At 42.3% G+C, this 17,498-nt stretch overlaps 1 protein-coding gene across 1 annotated transcript in view; it reads left to right on the top strand.

Annotated features, from left to right (window-relative positions):
* Positions 1–17,498, top strand: part of LOC139385720 (tRNA-yW synthesizing protein 1 homolog (S. cerevisiae)) — a 67,453-nt gene that overhangs the window by 15,560 nt on the left and 34,395 nt on the right. Inside the window, 3 exon segments of the mRNA XM_071131001.1 lie at positions 6,468–6,586; positions 7,639–7,682; positions 7,685–7,739. Coding sequence (XP_070987102.1) covers positions 6,468–6,586; positions 7,639–7,682; positions 7,685–7,739 — 218 coding nt within the window.

A 17,498-nucleotide genomic window follows, 5' to 3' on the forward strand; every position in this document is an offset into this window, starting at 1 on the left:
TGGTTGGTTGCCTCTGCTCAGCAGAAAAATACTTTTGTGCTTTCAGAAGTCTTAGTTTGGAAGACTTCCTTTTTCACCTGCATTTGGTTTGCAGTACAGCATTTGAGATTGCATTGAGCAATATCATTCTATGGTCATGTAGAATATGGTAGTAAGGTATTGTAGACTGACATACCTGTTACAATAGTTCATACCCTCTTACAATGTGTCAACATGCTGCCTGAGCATGAGTAATGAACACTACTATTTAACCCATAGACATACAGTTGAAGTCGGAAGTTTACATACATCTTAGCCAATTACATTTAAACTCACTTTCTCACAATTCCTGACATTTAATCCTAATAACAATTCCCTGTCTTAGGTCAGTTAGGATCGCCACTTTATTTTAAGAATGTGAAATGTCAGAATAATAGTAGAGAGTGATTTATTTCAGCTTTTATTTCTTTCATCACATTCCCAGTGGATCAGAAGTTTACATAGACTCAATTATTATTTGGTAGCATTGCCTTTAAATTGTTTAACTTTGGTCAAACGTTTCGGGTAGCCTTCCACAAGCTTCCCACAATAAGTTGGGTGAATTTTGGCACATTCCTCCTGACAGAGCTGGTGTAACTGAGTCAGATTTGTAGGCCACCTTGCTCGCACACGCTTTTTCAGTTCTGCCCACACATTTTCAATAGGATTGAGTTCAGGACTTTGTGACTGCCACTCCAATACCTTGACTTTGTTGTCTTTAAGCCATTTTGCCACAACTTTGTAAGTATGCTTGGGGTCATCCTGACTGATGTCTTGAGATGTTGCTTCAATATATCCATATAATTTTCCTACCTCATGAAGCCATCTATTTTGTGAAGTGCACCAGTCCCTCCTGCAGCAAAGCACCCCCACAACATGATTCTGCCACCCCCGTGCTTCATGGTTGGGATGATGTTCTTCGGCTTGCAAGCCTCCCATTTTTTCCTCCAAACATAACAATGGTCATTATTCCCAAACAGTTCTATTTTTGTTTCATCAGACCAGAGGACATCTCTCCAAAAAGTACGATCTTTGTCCCCAAGTGCAGTTGCAAACCGTAGTCTGGCTTTTCTATGGCAGTTTTGGAGCAGTGGCTTCTTCCTTGCTGAGCGTCCTTTCAGGTTATGTCGATATAGGACTGGTTTTACTGTGGATATAGATACTTGTTTCCTCCACCACCTTCACAAGGTCCTTTGCTGTTGTGTTCTGGGATTGACTTACACTTTTCGCACCACAGTACTGTACGTTCATTTCTAGGAGACAGAACGCTTCTCCTTCCTGAGCGGTATGATGGCTGCTTGGTCCCATGGTGTTTATACTTGCGTACTATTGTTTGTACAGATGAACGTGGTACCTTCAGGCGTTTGGAAATTGCTCCCAAGGATGAACCAGACTTGTGGAGGTCTACAATTTATTTTCTGAGGTCTTGGCTGATTTCTTGTGATTTTCCCATGATGTCAAGCAAAGAGGCACTGAGTTAGAAAGGTAGGCCTTGAAATACATCCACAGGTACACTTCCAGTTGACTCAAATGGTGTCAATTAGCCTATCAGAAGCTTCTAAAGCCATGACATCAATTTCTGGAATTTTCCAAGCTGTTTAAAGGCACAGTCAACTTAGTGTATGTAATCTTCTGACCCACTGGAATTGTGATACAGTGAATTATAAGTGAAATAATCTGTCTGTAAACAATTGTTGGAAAAATGACTTGTGTCATGCAAAAAGTAGATGTCTTAACCGACTTCCCAAAACTTTAGTTTGTTAACAAGTCATTTGTGGAGTGGTTGAAAAATGAGTTTTAATGACTCCAACCTAAGTGTATGTAAACTTCTGACTTCAACTGTACATATATTCACATATAGTGGTGTCTGAAATTATTGACACCCTTGATAAATTATTGTATAAAAAAATTGTTGTATAAAATAAATAATGAAATAGTGAGCTATAATGTATTCTTAAAAAAATGGGAAATTATAATTTTTTTACGAATTCAATTGCTCATAGAATTCTGAGTGTACAGAACACCTGCTCTTTCCATGACAGACTGACCAACTATGATCCCTCATTGTCACTTGTTAAATCCACTTCAATCAGTGTAGATGAAGGGGAGGAGACTGGTTATAGAAGGATTTTTCAGCCTTGAGACAATCGAGACATGGATTGTGTGTGTGTGCCATTCAGTGGGTGAATGGGAAAGACAAAAGATTGAAGTGCCTTTGACCGGTATAGGATTGTAGGTGCCAGGCGCACAGGTTTGAGTGTGTCAAGAACTGCAACGCTGTTTCCTGTGTGTATCAAGAATCGTCCACCACCCAAAATATTCAGCCAACTTGACACAACTGTGGAAAGCATTGGAGAACATGGGCCAGCATCCATGTGGAATGCTTTCCAAACCTTGTAGTCCATGCCCCAACGAATTGAGGCTGTTCTGAGGGCAAAAGGGGGCACAATTCAATATTAGGAAGGTGTTCCTCATGTTGTACACTCTGGATGTTAGCTAAAGAGTCTTACCTCATTTGGAAAGGAGACTTCTCTGCCTCTAATTAAGAACATAATGTTGTGAAGGCTTAATGTGTCTGTATCAACAGAGCCAACATTTTTATTTGAGCTTTTTTCTCTACAGATTTTGTCAATATTTCATCAGTATTAGCCTAAAACTTGAGCCTTAATGAGTGAAAAGTTTGGTATTTGTCGATGTAAAATGTATTATTCATTTCAGATCTGTAGAGGAGCTCTCGGACAGGACTGAGTAGGGCAAAGAGATTGAGAAACTCAAGTGTAGCGCTGGCCTACTGGGTTTCCTAGAGAACTCAGCATTATTGATAAGGGAGGAAGATCTCAGTGTCTCTTTGAATTCTGTGGAAAGTGAAAACATTTTATTTTGTTGAAACGGTTATTTTTTTACTCTGTTTATTTAGAACCTAACGAACAACTAGTCAAATCTCAAATCAAGTTTGTTCACCCACTGGGTCAATCAGCTGAAAGGACAAAGACATGTTTCCACCAGCACAAGTACCCTCCTTTAGGTGGAATCTCCTCCTTGCACGTCTAAAGACTGCATCTTTGTTGCTAGGCAGGAAGTTATGTAATGTGTGTAATATCTGTTCCATCTCCCTTCATCTGACCTGACCTCGGCCCACATTCCCCGCACTACTAGGCGCCTCCTGTATATAGCCTCGTTATTCTTATCGAGTTACTTTTTATTTTAGTCTACTTGGTAAATATTTTCTTAACTGTTCTTGAACTGCACTGTTGGTTAAGGGCTTGTAAGTAAGCATTTCACGGTAAAGTCTACACTTGTTGTATTCGGCGCATGTGACAAATAAAGTTTGATTTGATTTAATCCACTGCTATCTAACCTTATCAGTGACCGCAACCAAGTGATTGCCTCTTCCCTTACTTACTTTCTAGACCCATACTTCTTATCCACCCTCCATTGACCCCACCACATACATTCCTCATACATGTAACCATTAACTTCTAGCATAGCAGTTATTTAAAACTAGAACCCAACAAAATGGACAATATGTAGTGTACCTTCACATCTCAATTGTAAGGATATGGGTTACTCTTGTTTTACGGGTAGACTGGTGACTGTCTGATTACTTTCATGTAGCCATGGGAGATTAATACAGTGTGAATACAGTGTGACTGCAGTTGGAGTGGGTGGCTATAAGCCATACAGCAGCGCAGGTTTGGAGGTCATCTCTCTCTGTGGCTGGCCTGGTGTTCACATGAGCTTCTCCAAATAGATAGGTACAGTTAATCAGATCCACTGGGAGGGAGAGGAGCAAAGCCCACCTCCCGTCTACCTCCCCCTCGCTCCTACTCTCTCTGTGCAGACAGACATAAAAGGCAGTTGAGGCGTTTGAAGTGTAGGTTTTTACCTAATGAACACCGGAAGGGAAAGGGCCCTCAGATTAGACTCAACACTAACTCCCACTAGGCCCTGTTCTCTTCTCTGTGCTGCATCCAGCACCAGCCAGTCTTCAGCAGAATTGTAATATATCTGAGTTGGAACAACAGCCCCAGCTCCCGACACCTCCGAATTTGCCCCACGTGGGTCGACAAACAAGTAATAAACAGTAGTTAGCCTGTGCTCAGGGGGATTGTGGGTAAGAACATGATTTAGTGTGTGTGTGTGTTTCTGACTGTGTGCGTGGTACAATGGATTTGCTGTGGGTGTAAAGGAAGCGTCCTGGATCGATAGCCAGCCCCCCCGTGTTTGGGTAAATGGTAAATGCATCTTAATCCCCCATCGTGCATCATATCGTTGGGCCTTTGCTAGCATTGCAATAGACTGAGTTATATTTTATTTATTTTATTTTACAGCATAGCTCAATTACACCAGGCTTTAACCTATCCAATAACAGGAGGACACCAGTCCTGAGAACAGTGAGATCAATAATTACTCACTTTTGAAGAACATAAATCTGACACAAGATGGCTGACTTTTGTTTCCAAGGTGGGCAAGGCTATAGTTAGCTGCACAGTAACCAAAGCACACCGGGTGTCCTACTAGGATGAAAGATGACCTGTCAATGCAGCCATTATGAGCACTCAACATTTCAACACCTGAAATGTCATGTGTTTTTTTCTCTCTCATGGGGTCTATATCATGCTGTTTTACCTCACACACAGGACTGAAATAGAACTTCTCATAAATGCTGTGTCTTTTGAAAGGCATACATGGGAAGGCCCCCCTTGAATTCCTATGAAGAACCCTTGATATAAAAGCACTGGCATGTATCACGATGATTTAAAAGAGACAAATAAAAGTATTATGTTTGATGGGGCTGACTTCAGAGAATGGCTGTCAGAGCTTGAAACGCTGTAAATGAGTGGTCCAATCCACAGCTGGTATAGACAACCCTTCATCATCATGTATACTTATATCACACTCAGCCTCAACACCTTTTGAAGTTATGTTGCAAATTTTAATGTGTGGGCTTTGCTCTTGGGAAATCACACATCATACTTTTTTTTAATGCTATTGGCAAATGGTCTAGTGCCTTCTCACGTGTTATGCAATCAGTATTACTATGTTGTTACCATGTAACATTACAAAAGTTGCAATCTATCTACACATTTTGTTGTTAGGACAATTTGTTTTTAATTGTTTTTCTACAGAACTCAGTCAAATGGAATCTCACACATTGTCAATATACATGTCCCTCCCTTCTCCCCCCACACACAAATCCACATACATTCATTCTCACAGAGGGATACGCAAAGAAAAACACGAAGGCAAAAAAATCAATCCAAAACAGTCTGACATTCACAAATAGAAACAACTCAAAAACAAGACACCCACTATACAGCATGTTCTCTAAGGGTGTTTTCAGACTTGGTCCTTTCAGACAGTTTTTGTGACACTAAGCTCCGCAGTTGTCTTGTCATTATTCCCACACCATACACTAGACTACTGCAACACCGTTTCCACTGCCTTAAGCCCTTCACATTGGAGAGAGAAGTTGATGATGTGCCTGTTCGCGGAAAAACGTGTGCTGTTTTTGGATATTGATTAGCGGTTGTCAAGGATGCACAGAAATGCCAAAATATGTGTGGAGTTTTGTACTGACATGAGGTCCAGATTATTTGTTTGCATTATGTTGATCAATAGGCTAAGAGAGCTTCATAAACTGTTTATTCGATTGTGGGGTTTAAATAGTGTGAGAAGACAACATATTTGGTGAGAATCACAACATATGTACAAAATCTGATCTAGCTCTTAAAGGGGCAATAGCCTATACAATTTTCAATTAGGCCTAATTCACTAAGTGAACTGGCAAATGAGTTGAGTCCTCATTCAAAGGCAAGGGCAGTGTGAATGCAAAAAGAAACAGAGTATATTTCTTCTCTTTTTTTTTACCCCACTGGACTGAGATTGGTTATATTAAAGAGGACTATATGTGAAAACACCCTAAGATTCCAAATTTGATTAAATATGTCTAGTTTATGTTTGACGTTATAATACATAGAGTCTAATGGGATGTATACTGTAGTTCAGTCCTCCAGTTAGTTATTGCGGGTGGATATGAGGCTTTCCAATTGATGGCCATACATTTTTTTTGTAGCAATTAGACCTAGATTACAAAACGTGATATTGATCCCTAATATTTACATTTCTCAACAGACATGATCGTGGTGATGGAGGGCTATAAATTCCTAGACACAATGAAATGAAAGCACATGCAGTACCAGTCAAAGGTTTGGACACACCTACGCATTCAAGGGTTTTTATTTTATTTTTACTATTTTCTACATTGTAGAATAATAGCGAAGACACCAAAACTATAAAATAACACATATGGAATCATATAGTAACCAAAAAAGTGTTAAACAAATACAAATATATTTGAGATTTGAGATTGGCCACCCTTTGTAATCTAACATTCATAAGCATGTACCTTCGAATAACTAATTAACAGGTATTATTCTTTCCACCAGTCCATGCTAAGAGGAAGAGGAGGTTGTTACAAGCCCTCCTTTTATGGCGTCGAGTCCCACATGTGTATGGAGTCCACCCTTAGCCTCGTCTGTGCCAACAAGTGTGACTTCTGCTGGAGGTGGGTGCAGCTGAACTATCATTGTCAATGTGATTGATTTAGAGGTTTTGGAATAATTCATGCACCAGTTTATTGCAATAATTACATTATTCTCATATGCCCAGTGCAGTTGTATTCTCATCTTAACCCAATAACCAGTGCTGCATTTCACAATATGGCTAAGCACACCTAGACCCTTTTTGTTCATTGCTGAAAGTCCGGAAGAGCATATGACCCAGGACCTTACCCTCCTATCATTTTAAAATGAACCATATTACAATATTGTCATAGGCAGACTGAATACAGAACTTAGTAAAGAACCTCAGATATTCGTATCCCTCTTCACCCCGTCATTGACTGATGGCCATGCTATCTCTTAGCTAACCAAAAGCTAACGAGGCAGCTAATGATTAACGTGTGGGTGATTAATGATCGTGCTAATTAAAGGGACAGAGGTTAGAAGCTGAATTACATGACGTGACATTGAATGTGATTGGAGGGGGCAGATATTTCTCCTCAAGTTACCTTCAAAATAGCCTGGTCCCTGATCTGTGTGTGCTGTCGGAAGACAACTCCTAATGTAAGACTACACAAATAGATCTGGAACCAGGCTAACCTTTGAAAATATGAAGATAATAAAACTCCTTTGTGAAAATGTCTCTGCCAGTTCAAGCCTCTGGCGAATGGGGTGCTGTCAGTAGTGATAGTCCCGTCTGAGTTGAGGTCCCTATCTGGGACAATTGGCAACAGCAGAACCTTGTCAGACACATAGGTATTGTCTTACTGTCCTTCAGCAGCAGGGGGCACCAGAACTGATGGGTAGACTGAATGTTCTCTAGTCTAGTGAACTGTGAGTGTCTAAACAGAATTTGTGTAAACTTCTGTTAGCTTGTGCCCTTTAGGTGATCTGAGAGGGACTAAAATGGTCATGGCAGGCCGATGTAAGAGGTCACCAGACCAGTCTGGTTACTTAGCCTGACCCACTGGGGACAGACAGGCCAGGTCTGGGGCAGTGTGTGTGTGTGTGAACAGACAGAGCTGTCCTTTCTGATCTTGTCTATCTGTCCCGACAGACACCACACTAACCTGGTGGGCACAGAGTGGCGCTGGAAGATGGACCTGCTGAGAAGATACTACTGGAGGCTGTGGAGAACCACCAGAACATGTTCCGACAGTTGAGCTGAGTAACACACACACACACTAAAAAAGATGATCTGACAGTAGACAGGTAACCTTAATAACACTTTGGCTTTGTTTACACTTATAACAGAAAACAAAATTGCAACCAATTCTGGAATAGGTTGGCCTAACAGCTCATCACAATACCTAATCTAGATTCAAGAGACTATACTTCACCATCAAGTTGAGAGTCACGACACATGCTTCAATGAAGCAGAGCTGTATGAGCGCTAGAACTGTGTCACAGACCTGGTCAGGCTAACAGACAGACGCTGGGCCTGGGGGATATTTGGTTGACACTTCGGTCCCCACAGTGCAGTGTCATCATAGTTGTGCGTCCCAAATGGCACCCTATTTCCTACATAGTGCCCTGGTCAAAAGTAGTGCACTATAAAGAAATAGTGTACAATTTGGGACACAAAAAGTGCAGTGAGGCTCTGGGCTGATTCAGTCATCAGCACCCTGTCTGTCCAGCCGCTGTCACACCTCTCCTCACCGGGCCCAGAGTGTGACGCACTTGTCACTGGGCCTGTCTCTGACCTGTCTATGCTTTGTAAAGCAACAGCTCAGTTGGCCATGACAGTTCCAGCAGTTAGTAAAGAGAAAAACATGGCATCTATCTTAGTTTGTAATCAATTGAGGATGTGCACACTCGGCTTGACTTCAACAGCAGCTTCTACCCCCAAGTTATAAGACTCCTGAACAGCTAATCAATGGCAACCCGGACTATATGCATGCCCCCTCCCTTCCTCTTCTACTCTGCTGCTACTCTGTTATTACCTATGCATAGTCACTTTAATAACTCTACCTACATGTACATATTATACCTCAATTACCAATACACCGGTGCCTCCGCACATTGACTCTGTACTGGCACCCCCTGTATATATCCCGTCTATTGTTATTTACTGCTGCTCTTAAATGATTTGTTCTTATCTCTTACTTTAAAAAAAAAGTGTACTATAGGTATTTTCTTGAAACTGCATTGTTGGTTAAGGGCTTGTAAGTAGGCATTTCACTGTTGTACTTTGCGCATGTAACAAATCATTTGATTTGAAAAAGCATCCTCTCACTATATTATTCAGTGGTTTATTAGATGGCCTTTGACTATAGCAGTTGATGATTTATTCTAGGATAACCCAAACATGTCACACATGACCCATCACAAAACAATATAAATGCCTCCCCATTGGGATCAACGGAGCTCTCTCTCCCTGCCCTCTGTCGACTGCACTGATTCAGTCAGTTTAGCCAGGAATGACTCAAGTGTCACTGTTTCTCTCTTCGTCAAGTGCCAATTCCATCCAGTCAAAGGAACATGTCATTCCAATTTGTTTCCCATACTCAGCCCTTTGATGGACATCTGGATTGGAGTAGTTAGCGACATGTCTACTGGGACTGAAATGAACACAACCGAGTTGCATTGCTGATTAGTGAGCTTGTGGTTGAACCAGGGGGTTGCTGTTGGCAGGTGTGTGTGTGTGTGACTCCTCTCTAAAGTTCCTGATTTGCTCAGTGCTGCTTGTCACGTTCATCCGTGGTGGTGATCTGTTTTCATTTGACCACCTAGTTTAATTGAGTCATGTCGGCACAGAATAAAGCCATTTGGAGTCAGTTTGGGTTTTTGATGTTTTTTTCAATTCAACGTTCAGGGTTAATGATTGACATTAGGTCAAGTCAATCTTAGGGGCTCTCTGAGGACTTCTGATGGAAATGTAATCCGGATAGTCGGATCTGATCACTAAACCCCTTGGGATAATGGTCTTGGAGTATAAACATTTCTATTGTAGAGAGCTTTAGAGGACAATGGTAATGATGTGGATGTATAAGACACTAATACTCAGATTCATAACCATTCCCCTTCCTCCGTCCCGCTATCCATCGTTCTCGTTAGAATAGATACTTTTAATGGAGCACCATGTCAGCATTGATACAGTACTGTATGAACAATCCACTTTAGAGTGAATGAGTGCCCTTCCAGAGGACAGCCAGCGACCCATGTGGGAGTGTAATGTGATTCCACATCACATAATATAAATAAAATAGACACATAATGAGGCCTGAGGGACCTGTGGGGGGTATGTGTGTGTGTGTGTCAGCCTGGGCTGGTGATATGACTGAATTAAAGTGTGATTTCTCCAAGGGCCCTATATGAGGGCCGGGGGAATGTACAATTATCATTTTCAGTTTGATGTCTCTGTGTGAAGCTGTTCTGTGATGTGATTTACCCCTCAAATGTATCAGAGACAGCAGCCGTTTACCTGGCTTCATCAATGGAAATAATTATATGGATTTGTTGTCGCTTGCTGCCATTATTCAGGTTAATGTTGTTTCATACTGCATTGATCCACAGCATATCACTTTTTTGGGGGTCATGCAATTAGTGCATGAAATCAATATTTTGAAAACTTTACTGTTTACTTTTCGAATCAATTTTGGTTAGTTTTTTGGGCTTGTGTGAGAGTGCTTGGCATGTGCATCTGTATGTGTGCGCATCGGTGTGTTTGTGTGTGCATGCAAGGAGAAATATACTGAGTGAGTGTGCATGCATGGAGAAATATACTGAGTGAGTGTGGCGTGTGTTGATTCTAGGCAAGGTGAGCAACGTCTAGGCACTGCCAGGAGATCCATAGTGATCAGTGGTAGCTGAAGAGACTGAGACCTCCCAGTGGGAAGAGGAGAGGGACTTGGCCTGGCTCCAATGTTCTCTCTCTCTCTTTTATTTTTGTATATCTCTCTCTCTGACTGTTCTCTGTTTCTCCCACACCATATTTTCTTCCCACCAGTCCATTCCTTTTAAAGGGGAATGGGAACACAACCCTAAATAACCCCTTTCTTGCTTTTATTATTCATAATAAGACATAATGTTCCCCTTTAAATCGTTGAGGGGGAGTGAACAAGTGTACATCACAGGCAGAGGAGGTTTGTGCAGTCATTAGGCTCTCCAGCTTCATGGTCCCCAAGGCACAGTTCCCCCAGGAGATCAGGTGGGGGTGCCACTGAAGGTGTTGGAGGTGAAGAGAAGTTGTTGGCCCAATCCTAAGGGAGAGAAGAGATGGCTTCTCCAGCTTTGTCTCTTTCTTTCTTTGTGTCTCCCTTTCAGTCCTAATGCCATTTAGCCTGACAAAAACATAATCTGTTTCTTTCTTTTCTTACTGTAACCGTTCCTTTCTCTAGGGTGTGTTCGGGCGGCGCTCTTTCGCTCTGACCGTCACCTCTTCTCTCTTTTGAAGTCTATGCAAACACAGAAGCACATTGAGGCTTCTGACTAAGGCAGGGCCGAGCCAGGTCATAGAAGAGCCTTAATCTTGAACAGAATTGCAAATCACAGTTTCAACTGTCTGTCAGCCTAGCATCGTCTCCGTCTCTCTCTTTTTTACCAGCATGGTGCCTTAGGTAAAAAAAATACATCTTCACCTTGCATGTCTTTGAGTACACACAGTCATTATATACTGAGTGTACAAAGCATTAAGAACACCAGCTGTTTCCATGACCTAGACTGACCAGGTGAAAGCTATGATCTCTTATTGATGTCACATGTTAAATCCACTTCAAAGAGAAGATGAAGGGGAGGAACAGGTTAAAGAAGGATTTTTAAGCATGGAGTCAATTGAGACTTGGATTGTGTATGTGAGCCATTGAGAGGGTGAATGGGAAAGACAAAATATGTAAGTAACTTTGAACGGGGTATGGTAGTAGGTGCTAGGCGCACCAGTTTGTGTCAAGAAATGCAACGATGCTGGGGTTTTCACGCTCAACAGTTTCCCTTGTGTATCAACAATTGTCCACCACCCAAAGGACATCCAGCCAACTTGACACAACTGTGGAACGCTTTGGAGTCAACATGGGCCAGCATCCCTGAAGAATGCTTTCGACACCTTGCAGATTCCTTGCCCAGACAAATTGCCACTGTTCTGCAGTGTACAGTGAATTCGGAAAGTATTCAGACCCCTTGACTTTTTCACATTTGGTTATGTTACATTATTCTAAAATGGATAAAAAAATAAATAACAAATCTCATCAATCTACACAAAATACCCCATAATGACAAAGCAAAAGCAGGGTTTTAAGAAATGTTTTCAAATGTATAAAAATGGAATAAAATAAATATGACATTCACACAAGTATTCAGACCTTTTACTCAGTACTTTGTTGAAGCACCTTTGGCAGAGATTACAGCCTCGAGTCTCCTTGGGTATGACACTACAAGCTTGGCACACCTGTATTTGGGGAGTTTCTCCCATTCTTCTCTGTAGATCCTCTCAAGCTCTGTCATGTTGGATGGGGAGTGTCACTGCACAGATATTTTCAGGTCTCTCCAGAGATGTTCGAACGGGTTCAAGTCCGGGCTCTGGCTAGGCCACTCAAAGACATTCAGAGACTTGTCCCAAAGCCACTCCTGCGTTGTCTTGGCTGTGTGCTTAGGGTTGTTTTCCCATTGGAAGGTGAACTGTCTTCCCAGTCTGCGGTCCTGAGCACTCTGGAGCAAGTTTTCTTGCTTTCTGTACTTTGCTCCATTCATCTTTCCCTTGATCCTGACTAGTCTCCCAGTCCCTGTCGTTGAAAAGCTTCCCCACAGCTTGATGCTGCCATTACCATGCTTTACCATAGGGATGGTGCCAGGTTTCCTGCAGACTTGACGTTTGGCATTCAGGCCAAAGAGTTCAATCTTGGTTTCATCAGACCAGAGAATCTTGTTTCTCATGGTCTAAGAGTCCTTTAGGTGATTTTTGGCAAACTCCAAGCGGGCTGTCATGTGCCTTTTACTGAGCAATGGCTTCCCTCTCGCCTCGCTACCATAAAGGCCTGATTGGAGGAGTGCTGCAGAGATTATTGTCCTTCTGGAAGGTTCTCCCATCTCCACAGAGGAGCTCTGTCAGAGAGACCATCGTGTTCTTTGTCTTCTCCCTGACCAAGGCCCTTCTCCCCCGATTGCTCAGTTTGGCAAGGTGGCCAGCTGTAGGAAGAGTCTTGGTGGATCCAAACTTCTTCCATTTAAGAATGATGGAGGCCATTGTGTTCTTGGGGACCTTGAATGTTGCAGAATTTTTTTGTTACCATTCCCCAGATCTGTGCCTCGACACCATCGTGTCTCGGAGCTCTACGGACAATTCTTTCGATCCCATGGCTTGGTTTTTTCTCTGCCATACACTGTCAACGGTGGGACCTTAAATAGACAGGTGTGTGCCTTTTATAAATAATGTCCAATCAATTGAATTGACCACAGGTGGACTTCAAGTTGTAGAAACATCTCAAGGATGATCAATGGAAACAGGATGCACCGGAGCTAAATTTCGCGTCTTATTGCAAAGGGTCTAAATACTTACGTAAATAAGGTATCTGTTTTTAATTTGTTAACATCTCTAAAAAACTGTTTTCACTTTGTCATATGGGCTATTGTGTGTAGATTGATGAGGAACATGTTTTTTTTATCCATTTTAGAATAAGGCTGTAACGTAAGAAAGTCAAGGGGTCTGAATACTTTCCGAATGCACTGTATATGCGCAGTGGTAAACGACTTACACACACAAAGCCTCTTGGTGTGTGTGTGTGTGTGTGTGTGTGTGTACACACACACACGCAGTCCCCCTTATCGACAGGAAGGGGCGTTGATGAGCACAATAAGAGAAGCAGGTTAAGTGTCTGAGTCTGGGGAACAAGAGAACACAACAGCACACTGTCAGTTCAGAATGTCTCTCTCTCCCCTGTAGAATACACTGTTTTTCTCTGCTAAGCATTCTGAGGACAGAACAGAACACTTTGGCAACACACAATTAAAACCTCTTTGGAACTGACTGCTGAATAGATTAGAGAAGTCTTGGAGAGGCGCTGACTGCTCTGCTTGCCTGTGTCTCTGACTCAACAACCTCCCAATGTCCCTACAACGTCCCCATAACTTTTCTACAACGTCCCCCCCAATGTTTGTACAACATTTCTCTTCCGTTCTTCTGAGAAAGCTGAAATGGCATTTGATTGAACATGTTAAAAGCAGACTTCACAGCATTGTAAGTGCATTTTTATTTGCTACCGCTACCTACAGTGCTGTAACACTCTGCTCACGTTTGTGTTATGTTAATGTTGTCATCTAAGGTGACATTGACACACAGGCACAGAGGCTCAATACTAAGGACATTTTATTTTGATGGCATTGGGATTTTTGTAACTTCTTACCTATACATTACTAAGGTCCCTCAGTTGCCAAGTTATTGCCAAAGCACTGACCTCAAGTCACGTATCAGTTTTGGAGGTAAACATTGACACTCATGCCCACATATTTACCTTTGTGGTCCCTGATTTCAAAGCAACCTCTGACCTTTGAACCACATCCAAACAGATTATTCCTCCCAGGCAGATGCCCAACCAGACAGCTTGTTCCTTCCAGGTCATCCTATAGTGTCATTGGCTGTGGCCCTGCCTTGTCTGTCAGAGACCTGACTTACAGTATAGTCCCTGCTCCCTGGTCTGTCAGAGTAGGTGATGGCACCACACGACAATTCCCACAGCCACGGACAAGCTGTCTGAATTTATCGAGCCAGATGCCCAGACATGACTTTGATTGGAAAACGCAAGTGTTCACTTAGGGAAGGGGAGGTTGTGTGTGTGTGTGAAATCCTTCCAACAGTTGCTTATTTGGCTAATTGAACTCTGTCATTGCCTGTGTCCTTGCCACTCTGGGTAATTACTATGGTTATACTGTGGGATATTTATTGGAGTGAAAAGTGTTGTTTGTGTGGTTACAACCTCTACCAAACCTCTTTGACATTGTCTGTTTCCTTTGCTTTGCATGTAGCTACATCCTCCTCCTGCTGCTGTACTGGCAGTTTACAGCCAATTGCAATCAAGCCTCCCCTCTCAAAAAAGACCTGAATACTAGTAACGACGGTGCGCTCTCTCCTTTTTTATATCCTTCTTATTCTCACTCTCTCTTACTCACTCACTCACTCACTCACTCCTGAAATGGCAGAGATATCAGTGTACAGCAAAGTGTTTTCAATCACTGCTGAAATAACTACTTCCTTTGCTTGGCTCTCTTACGTTGAACATAATAAACGGCTCCTTATCCTCCGGACGTGTACCAAACTCACTAAAAGGGGCAGTAATAAAGCCTCTTGAAAAAGCCAAACCTTGACCCGGAAAATAAAGAAACTATCGGCCTATATTGAATCTCTCATTCCTTTTTCAAAAATGTGAAAAAGCTGTTGCTCAGCAACTCACTGCCTTCCTGAAGACAAATAATGTATACAAAACCCTCCCATCTGGTTTTAGACCCCATCATAGAACTGATACCGCACTCGGTGAAGGGGGTAAATGATCTTTAAATGGCGTCAGACCAAGGCTCTGCATCTATTCTTGTGCTCCTAGACTGTAGTGCAGCTTTCTAGACTATCGATCACCACATTGTCACATTCTGACCTTTATTTCCTTTGTTTTGTATTTATTTAGTATGGTCAGGGCGTGAGTTGGGTGGGCATTCTATGTTTGTTTTTCTATGATTTGGGTATTTCTATATTTCGGCCTAGTATGGTTCTCAATCAGAGGCAGGTGTCATTAGTTGTCTCTGATTGAGAATCATACTTAGGTAGCCTGGGTTTCACTGTGTGTTTGTGGGTGATTGTTCCTGTCTCTGTGTTTTGCACCAGATAGGGCTGTTTTTGGTTTTCCACGTTTATTGTTTTGTAGTGTTCGTGTTTATCGTTTTTTCATTAAACATGAATCAATATAACCACGCTGCGTTTTGGTCCGCCTTTACTTCACCACAGGAAAACCCTTACACACATTATTTTGAAGAGATTGGAAACTGTAATTGGTCTACGCCAGGCCTGGTCAAAGGCCAGCCCGTATGCGGCCCGTAACCTGATTCAATATGGCCTCGTGGAATCACGCTCAGCTCACAAAGAATTTGCAATAGTAAAATTCAAATTAAAAGCCCAATTAATACTTGCCTTTGTGTAATGATTTAACTCCCACCGCTTGTGGGACATTTTATTTTGAAGGCGCTTATAAATCACAACTGCACGAGCACAGGCAGTGACTGACAGGCTGACACGCTGACACGCATGTCACAAATTGCGCAAAAATTTGTTTTTTTGAAGAAAAGGAAAGTAGACAATGAATGTTGGGTGTTCCAGCAAGAGTGGACATCAAAATATTTAATCTTAGCTTCCTACTGCCTGAGCTATATTGTTGATGCAAATTGAGAAGAGCGTGGGGCCTAGGATCGAGCCTTGGGGTACTTACTCCCTTGGTGACAGGCAGTGGCTGAGACAGCAGATTTTCTGACTTTATACACTGCACTCTTTGAGAGAGGTAGTTAGCAAACCAGGTCAAAAACCCCTCAGAGACACCAATATTCCTTAGCCGGTCCACAAGAATGGAATGGTCTACCGTATCAAAAGCTTTGTCCTAGTCAATAAAAATAGCAGCACAACATTGCTTAGAATCAAGGGCAATGGTGACATCATTGAGGACCTTTTAAGATTGCAGTGACACATCCATAACCTGAGCAGAAACCAGATTGCATACCAGAGAGAATACTATAGACATCAAGAAAGCCAGTCAGTTGTTATTAAGTTTTTCCAACACTTTTGATAAACAGGGCAAAATAGAAATAGGCCTATAACAGTTAGGATCTGCTTGATCTCCCCTTTAAATAAAGTATGAACCGTGGCTGCCATCCAAGCAATGGGAACCTCCCCAGAAAGGGGAGAGAGAGGCTTGGTGATGATAGGGGCAGCAACCTTAAAATAAGAAAAGGTCCAAAACATCTGACACAGATGTTTTTTTGGGGTCAAGTTTCAGGAGCTCCTCCAGCACCTCAGACTCAGTGACTGCCTGCAGGGAGAAACTTTGTAGTGGGGCAGGGGAAAAAGAGGGAGAAGCATCGGGGATAGTCACATTGAAAGGGGTGGGAGATGAGGAAATGTTGGACGGGCAAGGAGGCATGGCTGAGTCAAATAGGAATCCTGACTTAATGAAGTGGTGATTTAAAGAGCTCAGCCATGTGCTTATTGCCAGTAACAACCATATCATCAACTTTAAGGGACATGGGCAGCTGTGAGGAGGAGGGTTTATTCTCCAGGTCTTTAACTGTTTTCCAGAATTTATTGGTGTTAGACCCACAGAGAGAGAACTGCTCCTTTAAGTAACTAACTTTGGCCTTCTGGATAGCCTGAGTGCTCTTATTTCTAAATTGCCTGACCGAGAGCCAGTCAGCCTGAGTATGCGTGTGCCGAGCCTTTCGCCAAATGCAATTCTTGAGGTGGAGTAACTCTGCAAGGTCACGGAGGCTGAACCTGTTTTTAATTCTCATTTCCTTCATGGGGGTGTGTTAACAATACCCCTGAAAATAAATAAAAAATAGGTCCAAGCGTCTTCGACAGAGGGGTTCAAGTTGATTCTATACCATTTTACAGAGGCGAATTCATGAAGGAAGGCTTGCTCATTAAAGTTTTTTTATCTCGCGTCTATGACAAATCAGGACAGGTCATGGCATCATGGCCCTCATGAATGAACTGAATTCCAAACTACAAGGCAAACGCCTTTTTGCACATCAGATGTACAGCCTTGTCAAAGCCTTGAAGGAAAAATTACTCCTCCTGACCCACCAAGTAGAAGTCAACAATCTCACCCACCTTCCGATACTACTAGTCTGTTCCCTATCAGATGACAACAATCTCACCCACCTTCCGATACTACTAGTCTGTTTCCTAGCAGATGACCAGCAGGAGAAGTATACGCTGCTGCGTGCTTTGAA

This window comes from Oncorhynchus clarkii, chromosome 27, assembly GCF_045791955.1.
Source record: "Oncorhynchus clarkii lewisi isolate Uvic-CL-2024 chromosome 27, UVic_Ocla_1.0, whole genome shotgun sequence".
Classification (NCBI taxonomy): domain Eukaryota; kingdom Metazoa; phylum Chordata; class Actinopteri; order Salmoniformes; family Salmonidae; genus Oncorhynchus; species Oncorhynchus clarkii.